The sequence below is a fragment of the Bombina bombina genome, chromosome 4, assembly GCF_027579735.1.
Source record: "Bombina bombina isolate aBomBom1 chromosome 4, aBomBom1.pri, whole genome shotgun sequence".
NCBI classification, from domain to species: Eukaryota; Metazoa; Chordata; class Amphibia; order Anura; family Bombinatoridae; genus Bombina; species Bombina bombina.
Window position 1 is genome coordinate 1167800012 of NC_069502.1, and position 12136 is coordinate 1167812147.

At 40.7% G+C, this 12136-nt stretch overlaps 1 protein-coding gene across 1 annotated transcript in view; it reads left to right on the forward strand.

Moving 5' to 3' along the window:
* Positions 1–12136, forward strand: part of GALNT14 (polypeptide N-acetylgalactosaminyltransferase 14) — a 1042958-nt gene that overhangs the window by 601092 nt on the left and 429730 nt on the right. The window contains exon 4 of the mRNA XM_053712800.1: positions 161–228. Coding sequence (XP_053568775.1) covers positions 161–228 — 68 coding nt within the window. The remainder of the gene's footprint in view (positions 1–160; positions 229–12136) is intronic.

The window sequence follows — 12136 nt, forward strand, 5'->3', positions numbered from 1 at the left end:
AGCTCAGAAAATCTGATAGATATTAATTGTTTGAATAGTTAGATTTTTATTATCTTTAGTCTGATTAACAATGCTTATAATTTCAGTACATGATTGCCTAAATCACCTTTTTGTGTATGTTTCTCTGTAGATGCTGACATTTTTTTTTCTTCCTCTACAGTGTTTTAAATCGAACACCTATGCACCTTATCCATGAAATTATATTAGTGGATGACTACAGCGATGATTGTAAGTTACATTATCTACAGTTACATTTTATTTTATTTTAATATCATAATTTTGAGTGTTAACACATGTGCACACACATATACAGTATATATAGGATTCAATTTTTTAGCATCTAAAGTTGTTTAAAAGGGTATGTTGCATCTTAACCATGAAAGAATACATTTGGGTTTCATGTCCCTCTAATTTAAAATAAAAATTAGTTTAATTATTCTTTACACAAATGTCCATATGTATGAGCACATAATGTTACAATGTAAAATATGTTTGAGCACATTGTTTAACATTATTGATCATTGTGAATTGTTGTATTATCTATAAAACATTTTCACATTGCAATCAAAAGTTCCTAGCGTTTTAAATCTGGTATATATATATATATATATATACATACTATGGAAATGGGCTGCACTCTCAAACTTGATTGGGTGCACATCCCATATCACTGTAAAACTCACAGCCTTGGATACTCACAGACAGCTGTATAGCTCCCAGCAACTGTAGTAACTCATGCAGTTAACCCCTGATCAGATGGTGTGAAAAGCCCATAGGGAATATCATCAACACAACATACAGAAAGTCTGGCACTCTCTTGCAAACACACAGCAAGATTAAAAGAAAAAATGGAAGAGTTAGTTACAGCATTTGGCCAAAATGTTTAAGCCCCGGACCACGTCATGGTCTCTTCCTCCCTGGGTCCCTGACCTACAGCCATAGAAGACATGCTATCAATCAGACAAAGTGAGCTTCATACAAGGGTAGCACACATCTTTGTATCTATTTTTCAAAGAAAGATACCAAGAGAACGAAGAAAAATGGATAATAGGAGTAAATTAGAAAGTTGCTTAAAATTACATGCTCTATCTGAATCACAAAAGAAAAATATTGGGTTCAGTATCTCTTTAAGTAAAGATAAAATTTGCAATTGACATGCATTACCGATTTTGCAGCTAACTCTCCTAAAAAGGGGGAAAACATGCAGGGTGTTTCACTGAATATGTATACCTAAGTAATATACTCTAATCAATGAGCTATTGTTTTCCCCTCACTCCCTATCTAAGTGCTTACAGCCAGGAAGTCACTAACTGACATGCCTACCTCACTGAAGCTGCACTAAGTTATATGAGGTCTACTGAGGAACTGTTGTTGTTTTTTTTTTTTATTATTCTTTTTATTGAGAGAGAAGAAGAAACAACATAATCAAGCCATGCTAAATTGTGAAAATGAAAATGACAGACACAGCTGTGCATTTGATGCATTACACAAGTTAACAATTAATACAACTGTATGTCGAGTAGAAATATGAACACATAGTTGTGAGTACAGCAGTTATGAAGTGAAAAGAACAACCGCAGCATAGAAGATCATCACTCAGATTTACTAGTCTCCTTCAATTCTCTCATGTGTCCATTTTTCTTTATTTAAACTATTACTAACTTACATAACATAACTTACTCAATTAACTTTCCCTACCAAAGAAGCCAGTATTCGCATCGATGGGGCCCAGGAGGGGAAGAAAAAAAAAAGGGGGGGGGGGGAGCAAGGAGGGGAACTATTCAACATTCAGAACTGCAGGCGTATCCCAGCTTACATTGCATTTACCCTATCTCAATGGGTTTAGTCAGGCGGATCCTGGTAAGGGAAAACATGAGACTATTCTCCCCGTAGAGAGTCTTCTAGGAATATAGTAGTGTCTCGAAATAGCTTCAGGATGTGCCTCTGTATCTCTAATTCAAACTTTAATATAAGTCTGCGCCATTTCTTTAGAAAAGAGTTCAATCTATGTTGCACATCCATTCTAACGTCAAGTTGTTCCGTAAACATTTGCAGCTTTAGCATGTTTCTAAAACAAGCGACTGATGGGGGGAGTTACTAGTCCAAAATTTTAGGATGCATTTTCGAGCAAGAATTATCACTAGACTTAACACTGAGTCGTGTTGCCTAAATTGTGTGTCCCATTTCAAGAACAGAGCTGCAGCGTGGTGTAAGGTAAAGGGAATGTTTAATTTTCTCTGAATCCAATATTGGATCTTACCCCAAAATTGTTGGATCATGGGACACATACAAAAATAGTGTAGGAAGTTTGGGTATTCAAAGGAACATTTGACACATTTATTAGGAGATCCAGGGTCCCATTTGGCCTGAAGTCTAGGTGTGAGGTATGCTCTTTGAGTGATTCGGATCTGTGATTCCCAGAGTGCCGCTGATAAGGTAGCCTTCCTCGTTTTACTCAAACTATCTCACAAATCCTCCCATAAAATGTTCTCCAGTCCCATCTGCACCCATCCTGATAATAGGGTAGGTTGTATGAGCTGTAAACGTTGGTGTATCAGAACCTGGTATATTTCGGACAGGGAAAACCTGTCCATTTTGAATAGGGATTGTGACAGCCGAAAGGATAAGCCCTCCCAAAAATTATCATTGTCCCTGACCACTGCCACAATATAATGTTGTGCTTGCAGGTAGGCTTAGAAGTGTTGTGACAGTAAAGGTCTTGACCGAGCGGGTGAGTGGCTCCAGCAGTGCGCCAACATAGGTCAGCCCCTGCTGGTCCCAAAGATCTAGCCCCGCAGGGAAATCTGGATTCTTGCAGAAAGGTAAATATACTGAGGAATGACAAGACTTTCTCAAGAATGTGTGTGCCATTTGCCAGGCTTTTATAGGGTCTTTATATAACATATCAAGGCCTAAGCTCTTAATACTCTGAGATCTTTCATGTGTGGCAGATAAGCTAATGATAGTTGTCCTAGTACAGCCTGTTCCAATGTTGGCTTGTAGAAGTGGTGATTGCCCATCTGCCAGTCAATCAAAAGGCGTATCAAGGCCACCCAGTTGTAGAATTTAAAATCTGGCAAGGCCAAGCCTCCATTCAGAAATGTCATGGTAAGCTTGTCGGTGGCTATTCGCACCTTACCCCACACCTCCACAGAAAACATTGTGCTGCAGAGTTCAGTTGCTTGATATCCTTCTTCGTCAATAATAGAGGAATCATAAGTAAAGGGTATAGCAATCTTGGCAAGACCACCATCTTAAGCAGGCTGATTCTGCCCGAGAGCGATAGTGGCAAAGACACCCAGCTCCTCAACTGCCCCTGAACCTTTGAGCACACTGGAGCTGTATTGTTTGTATATAATTTGTGAGGATTGGCCGAGATCTGGATACCCAGATAAGTGATAATGTTTTGCTACCACAAATGGGAGCCAAAGTCTTGAAGCACCTGCACAATAGGGGCAATATATAGATGTGGGTCCTGGACAAACAAAAGTATATCGTCTGCATATAACGCTAACTGTTGCTGGTCTCCTGCAATGTCAATGCCAGGGAATGCCTGCTTAAGTCTAAGAGCCAGCGGCTCCAGGGCCAAGTTGAAGAGGAGAGGCGAAAGAGGACAACCTTGTCTGGTGCCCCTCCCCATTTGTATCTCTGATGAAAACATGTTATTAATACAAATATTGGCAGTAGGAGTTTTGTATAATTTCCCAATAAGGGAAAGGAAGGGACCAGAGAAGTTAAAGTTAGCCATAGTGGTGAACAGGTGGCTCCATTCTACTCGATCAAAGGCCTTCTCTGCGTCCAGGGACAGCAGGAAGTCCCCCAATGTGCCATCTCTCCCCCCCTCCCCCCCTGTTCTAAAAGTGTTGCACAATCTTCAAGACTCGGCAGACATTCACTGTCGAAGACCTGCCCCACATGAACCCTGTCTGGTCTTCTTGGATCAAGTGCGGCAGTATAAGCTTCAATCGTTCAGCCATGAGTGGTTAAAATGTTGTAATCCGAATTCAGTAATGAAATCGGTCTGTATGATTCGGGGAGGAGAGCATCCTTGCCTTTTTTGGGGATCAGCGTGATGTACACTGCAGAGAAAGAAGAGGGAGGCATCGTGTCACCCTTAAAATAGCTCTTGAACATTTTTGCCAGGATGGGTGTCACCTGGGTTTGTAGCAACCTGTAAAATTTGATGGAAAGCCCATCGGGTCCCGCTGCCTTTCCCAAAGAGATGGCCTTGATTACCCTGTCCACCTCTTTCTTGCAAATAGGTGCGTTCAATTTCTCCATCTGATGTCGCGAGAGCTTGGGTAGGTGGACAAAGTCCCAGAACCCTTGTTGCACAAGTGCCGAGGCAGGTGGCTCACTAGAGTAGAGCTTGGTATAAACGGCCGCAAATGCTTCTGCAATGGATGTTGCCTTCCTAACCACCCTTCCAACATATTTTATTGCTGCTACGTGCTTGACAGAAGTTTTCATGTTGACCAAAGACGCCAGAAGCTTACCCGATTTGTCTTCGAACCTATAGTATTTACCCCTGGTACATAGCAAAGTTTGTGCTGCCGAATAGGCAAGCATGGCATCATATGCCTGTTTAACCGAGACATAGGACTGGTATAAAGACTGAGATGGTGTCGTTCGGTACTCACTGTAAGCCTGCGCTAAGCTATCTCTCATTTGTCGTAAGTTGTCAGTTATCTGCTTCTTTATGGGTGCCAAGAAAGCAATAATATTGCCAGTTAGCACCGCCTTGGCTGTGTTCCAAAACAACTCCGGGTTCTCCAGATGTTGTGCGTTGTTAGCCTGAAAATCGTTCCAGAAATCAACAAGGTGTGCCTGGAATTCCTGTGACATCGCCAGGTAGCGCGGAAAGTGGAAGGTCCTCCTATTGCCGATCTGGATGCCTGTATCTACAAATAATGCTACAGGGGCGTGATCAGAGACAACCACTTCACCTATCTTCACGTCTATGATTTGGGGTATGAGAGAGTTAGCTATAAGAAACAGATCAGTACGCGACATGGTAGGAGCAGATTGTGAAATACAGGTGAAATCCCTTCCATCTGGGTTCAGCTGGCGCCAGATGTCAATCACCTCTAATGAGGAGGCCAGTTTCTAAAACGTTTCCAGCTCATACTTAGAGTAAGATTTAGGAGCAGGCTTCTGAGATCTTGTCTGCAAATCCTTAATTCTGTCACAGGATGGGTTAGGTGCTAGGTTAAAATCCCCTCCTATAATGAGATAGGTGTTCAGAAAGGGGGCCAAAACGGCAATCAGGGAATCCCAGAACTCTCTGTCTTGTTGGTTGGGTGCATAAATGTTACAGAAAGTGTATAACTTATTTGCTATCTGCATTTGAATGATGATATATCTGCTATCTCCATCCTTTATCACCTTCCTAGTTTCTGTCCCCAACCTCTTTCCAAACAAAATGGCAACCCCCCTACTAGCTCTGATGTATGAGGTATATTCATTACTACCCACCCAGTCTCTTTTCAATTTGTCGTGTTCCAGATCTGACAGATGCGTCTCTTGGAGGAACACGATGTCAGCTCCCCTTGTTCTTAATTATGTGAGGATTGTCTTCTTTTTAATGGGGGAATGGATTCCCCCTACATTCCAAGTGTATAAATCAAAGTTGGGAGGATATTATGAACCATTGTGAAAGTTTGTACATGTATGGGTGTGGGAAGGAGAGAAAGAGCTTGATAATCATAAACACAACAACCAAGCAGAGGGACAAAGCAGCATCCACACATTCAAGGGAGAAGAGGAAAGAAAAGAGAGAAAACAAAAAAAAAAAAGGGGGGGGGAAGGAATTTTGTTTACGTCAACCTGGGTCCCAGGCAGTCCCATTGATTTCCCATATAAGAAGCTTTTACCCAATCCTGGGCCCCGTCGTGTCACCTGAAGGCCAAGAGCAAGCAAATAAATGTTAGCAATCAGGACATTTGCACATATACTGCACTCAGCAACCATTGAGCCAAATTGATCCCATAAACAGTGTATATATTTAGCACAGTCTATAACATATGAGGCTCGGGACAATATTAGGTAGTCTGCCGTGCAATTGTTCAGGCCAGTTCCTCTCATATAGTTATAAATTACTTGGCTTCTATCTAAATAATTTAAATAACTACAACAACTAGTATATAAATTATCAAACCCAAGATATGTTTGCGTACAGTGTACATTGTCCATTTGGTTAAACAGGCAAATGAAGAGAATCATAATATCCACATGTTTTTGAAGACAGAAAAGCATATAGATTCCTATTAAGTAGTATACAATGCTGCCATTGTCACATGAATCCAGAACAGATTTTCGTCTGCATCGACGCTGAAGTCGCACCGCTCGGCCACCTTGGGGCCATGTAAGCGCCGAAACATGTAAGCCCATAGGTGTCTCGCCTGTCTTACACCTGTTCTCTTTACTGTTGCCCCAGTTTGCAACTTTTAATTACTTGTTGAAATAAAGGACTTTTTATTTTACTCTTTGGGCATCCGTTCCTCCTTCAGTTTTTGCTAAAACAAGGTCAACCCTAGCATCGCTACAAAATAAAATCCAAAAAGTCACTGGCTGTATCCCCACCAACAGGGGTAACAAACTTTTTAAACATAACAAACATAACCAATTCCAAACAAGTGTAAACGTCTCACGATTGTATATCTGTGTATAACCCAATGCAATTAACTCAGTAGCCATTGGGGTTTCCAGACTATCTCAGACAATATGCAATTATCCAAAAATTAAATAGACCCATACATTTCAGGGCATCAGCCCTCCTCTCCCCTTGGGGGACTATGCACAGGGCTGCATATAGGGGCCTCTCTATTCTCCAGGTACTCCTGGGCTGCATTAGGGGAGTAAAAAATGTGGGGCTCTGGGGTGTCATTATTTTAAGCTTCGATGGGTACAGCAGAAAGGCTTGTCTGCCCTCTATGGAGTTTTGAGCATATCGGGAAGAATTCTCTGCGCTTTTTCATGAGATCCACAGAGAAATCCTGAAAAAGGATTAATCTTGCATTTTCAAAGGTGAGATTCTCCACTTTCCTATATGCTCTCAGGACAGCAGTCTTAGTTTGGAAGTGTAGGAATTTGAGATCATAATGGGTCGGGGTTGGGATACATCTGCCCTGGGGTGCTCCGGACCTACTCTGTGTGCCCTTTCAACTCCTCCAATAAAATCTTGTGAGGGGATGTTTAATAAAGAAGGTAGGGTATTTTCTACAAACTGAAGGATATCGGATTGTTTTATTGATTCAGGAAGGCCTAGGAGACGGACGCACATTGTTGTGCCTTGATCTGTTCTCCAGATCATCTAGTTTAGTTGTAAGGCTACAGTTTGTCTTTCTAGGGATTCAATCTTATTGGTGTTAGCCACATTAGAGTCCTCTAGGTCAGATATCCTGTTTTCCGCCTCTGTGACTCGTGCAGAAAACTGTTTAACATCATCAGTGAGTGTGTCTACCCCTCTCTGCAGGTTGTCTATTTTAGGCATGAACAGCTTAGAGATATGTTTGACAATAGGGTGTGTATCAACCAATGCGCTCTCTGAAAAAGCATCGACATTAGGGCCCTGGCTGAGCTGCTCAGTTCCAGATTTGTTTCTGCGGTCACTAGTTTTACTGCGGCTCGCCATTGGTGTAACAGTTAAATATTTCTCCATATACCCATAAAAAAGGGAGATCTGATCAATTACAGCAAGGGTAGGTGAATAAATACAGTAAAAGGTGTCTATGAACCACAGCTCTGTGGGTTAAATATGATCAGTTAGCGGGCACTGTTTAAATCCCATGCAATTAGGGCCCACAAAACATTCAAAATTGTCAGAGTGTATAAGTGAGAGAGATTCTACATACATATGAATCAAGAAGTTTCCTATCCCTTCTCTTCTTTTCCCCTTCCTTCCCTCCCCCCTTAACCAAGAGTGTGAATTAAAGTAGGGCCTGTGTTTCTTACTGCCTGTTATCAGTTAAGGCCACCTGGCAGCATAAACACTGCTCAGCTGTGTACAGTCTCATTCAGATAAGACCCTCCAAACACTCAGAATGTCAGGGTGTATAGATAAAAAAAGAGTTTACATGCCCACAAGTGAAGTAATATCACCACCACTACAGTTGTTTTCACTAAGAACCAAAAGTGTGCAAAGTGAGGCCTTGGTTTCTGGCTTTCTGATATCAGTGAAGGGTATATGGCACTACAGTGCATGAATGGAAAAAAAACCAGACCCCTGAATACCCCACACGATACAATCTAATACATTCATTGAAATTTAGTAGACATATGCCCAGTGTGTATCAGAGCAGTCCCAGTAGAGTAATCCATGTCAGAGTCTCTGCAGAGGAAAAAAGATAAGGAGGGTCGGCCCTGTGGGCCGTATCTTATGTCGATCCTCGGCCCCAGGTATTCCCAGATTAACAGGGGACAATTACTTAGTTCAAACTTGTGGAGTGTTTCACCAATGGGAGTGAGGTACACAAGTCGTGGATAGTAGCAAAGTGTAGTGTCAGACTGTCCCAATGTTATCCCAGCAGTATTATGGGGCAAGTGTGGCTCAGGAGGCCTAAATACCACAAAACAAGTGGAAGTAGTCTATTTACATCTCAGGTTCTGCTGTGGGGAGAGTGTATCCGGGTATCAGACAAGAGCTGTGAGAGGGTAACTACAGGGCCTGTTCACAGTTGCAACCTCTACATCCCCAGTAGTTATGCCCCTAGGAGGCATAGCTGTCTCATTTTAGATAAATTAACTTCTACACACAGTGAGCTAAACTTCTCACAGACTTCTCAGTGAAATATGATCCTGACTAGAAGACGTTTGTTTCTACGTGAAGTGTGTGTGTGAGAAGTTTAGTCCGGTGAGAGGGGGTGAGGAGCTGCATAGTGATACCGGAAGAGGTGGGAGACAGACATAGCTGGAGTGTTTTAGGCAGTTCTCTTTTACTGTTCTTATTTTACAAATAAAACAACAGTTTCTGGAACGTCCGGTGGGCGGGCTAAGGGATAGCAGCAAGGGTCTGGAGCTCCGTGCAAAGCTTGCCTAAAATAAAGGACAGGGGGTCCAGCTACCTTCAACACAATCTTATCTATAGATCTCATTAGCAGCTTTGGCGTACACATTGGCTCCTAACTGCAAGTGTAGTCTCTGCAAAAGCTAAAAAATTCCTGAGCTGCCATAAATATGTCGATGGCTGAGGTCCTAATTGATTGATTGCCTTCTCAGGATTTTATATTAATTTTCTGCACTCTGACATCACTGAGGGAAGCAGCCACTATTCACTGTGGCACTATACCATATTGCAAATGTTATCTATCATTAATTCTTTATTTAAATAGCCTATATTAATTTTGGTGTATAATGTCACTTTAACAATTTCATATAAATTTATGCAATTATTTTTTAGGCATCCAAACACTTTTTTTTTTTACATTCACAAAATTAACCTTCTTATATAATAGAAATATGCATTGAATAATCATTTTATCTTTTTTGTTAACCAGAAAATTGTGTTTGTTAATAAATATATAAATACTAACATGAAAATGAAGATAAAATAACAAGTGTGCATAGACTAGACAAGTCAAGCCTTTCAAAAAGGGCAAAATGAGTTTCAATAGGTCAAGTTTGTTGAGACAGAAAAGGTAAAAAAACAGAAAAGTATTTGTAGATTTATCATGGCGTGAAGCCATTTAAAAAGCACACAGTATATTGTAATCCTTTACAAAAGCTTATCAAATGATTTATCTGCAAAACATCTATAGACCTTCATGGTGAATGTTATTTGAATAAGTCAATAAGCTTTTCTAAAAGATTTTATTACACTTCTTTCTTTTTCTAAACAATTTAAATGACATGGAATTGGAAAACACTTTGCATGTCTCTACTAATGGATTGGAATAGACCTGATTTTTACAAATGTATTATTCGGAGAAACTATTTTAATTTTGATTGACAATGTTGCATGCTTTTGTTGGTAAAAAGTAGGCTTGTGCATTTGTTTAGCTACAAATGGAAATTCGTAATGAAAACATGAATGTTTGTTTTGTTTTACCGAAAAACAAATATACGAATGAATGCGCTAACTAATTGAAAGAATAACAAATATAGTTCATTAGTATATTCATTATTCTTTAAATTAGGTGCATACTTACCTGTAGTGCACTGGGGAGCCAAACTAATTATCTTCTTTTTCATAGACTCCATTAGCGCGCTAATAGGAAAATCAGTGCAGTAGTTCTGCTCCTTTAGCACAAACGGGGAGGATGCTAATCCGACCTGATTTACAGACTCCAGTGCTGCGCTAATTGGAGAATTAGGCCCTGGACTCTATGAAGAAGGGTTTGATTAGCGAGGTCCTGTCTGTGCTAAAGGAGAAAGTGGCTCTTGGATCCGGCACACTAATATTTCTATTAGCACGGTGCTGGAGTCTATGAAGAAGAAGCGGATCAGCTCAGCTTCCCAGCGCACTATAGTTAATTATCTAAAGTTTATACTGTGTCACCTGCAGCAAGTTAACATTTACATTCATTATAAACAGGTGTCCAACAGACAGTTGATTATTAAAGGGCATTACTTAGGAAAGAAAACCCCTTCCAATGTCATACTGTCAACAATGGCACCACCTGGAAGAGAAATGTCACAAGGCCTGAGAAAGAAAATAATTTCTTTACACAAGAAAGGTGAAGGCTACAAGAAGATCAGCAAAGCTTTACTTATCAGTCAGAATACTGTAGCAAAAGTGATACAAAAATGTAACAAAGATGGAACTGCAACCATCTTACAGAGCCGTCCAGACCGTCCATGGAAGTTAACACCTCGACAGGAGCGTCTTCTGATGAGAAGGGTTGAAGAAAATCGCCATGCAAGTTTTTTGCAATTAGCAAAAGAAGTAGAAAGCCAAACTGGGGTGATTGTTTCCCATGACACAATACAGACTACACTGCAGAGGAATGGCATACATGGGTGCAGTCCACGAAGGAAGCCTCTCCTAAAGCCTATGTACAAAAAAGCACGCCTTGAATTTGCCAGGACACATGCTCAAAAAGAAGACTACTAGGACTCTGTACTCTGGAGTGATGAAACCAAGATAAATGTTTTTGGAACTGATGGCTTCAAAACTGTATGACGTTGCAAAGGTGAGGAGTACAACGAAAAATGCATGGTGCCTACAGTGAAAAATCGTGGGGGCAGTGTCCTTCTGTGGGTCTGTGTGAGTGCTGCTGGTATCGGGTAGCTGCATTTCATTGATGGTATCATGAATTCACAGATGTACTGCTCTATATTGAAAGAGAAGTTGCTACCATCACTCTGTGCCCTTGTTCGTCGTGTAGTTTTCCAACATGGCAATGATCCAAAACACACATCTAAGGCCACTGTTGCATGAAGCAGAATAGGGTGAAAGTGATGCCAAGTATGTCTTCTGATCTGAACCCAATCGAACACCTATGGGGAATTCTGAAGAGACAAGTTAAGCATCACTCTCCATCCAGCATCCCGGCTCTAAAAGAGGTTGTTCTTGAAGAATGAAAAAAGATAGTTGTTGCACTATGTCGCCAACTTGTACATTCCATGCCTAGAAGATTTGGTGCTGTCCTTACAAATCATGGAGGTCACACAAAATACTAGATGTAGTAGTTTTTGTTGTGGGGTGTATTTATTTGTGCATCACCTAATTTAAATAAACCTGAAGATTTTGTAATCTAAGTTATATTATTAACCTTACTTTCATGTAATGAGCTAAACAAATGTTCTATAAAACTCAGTTTTGTCGACCAATATCCCTTTTGAACAATTATTTCAAATTTTTAACATCCATACTCGCTAATAGATTAAAAAGGGTGCTGTGTCCCCTCATTCGTGAGGATCAAGCTGGGTTTATGTTTCACAGAAACCCTAATAGAAACATAAGGAGAGTGATGATGTTAATAGAACAGTACTGGTTAAAGTGCCATGCCTGAAAAGGAAAGACTGATGCAGCATTGATTACCATAGACGCTAAAAAGACATTTGATTCGATTACCTGGGATCATTTATTGGAGTCTTTGCAAAATTTTGGTCTTACAGGTAGCTTTAGAGATTTTTTAGAGTTTTGTCGGTAAAAACGCTAACGCTCCTTTTTTTTCCTGCGCACCCTTAAGACAAC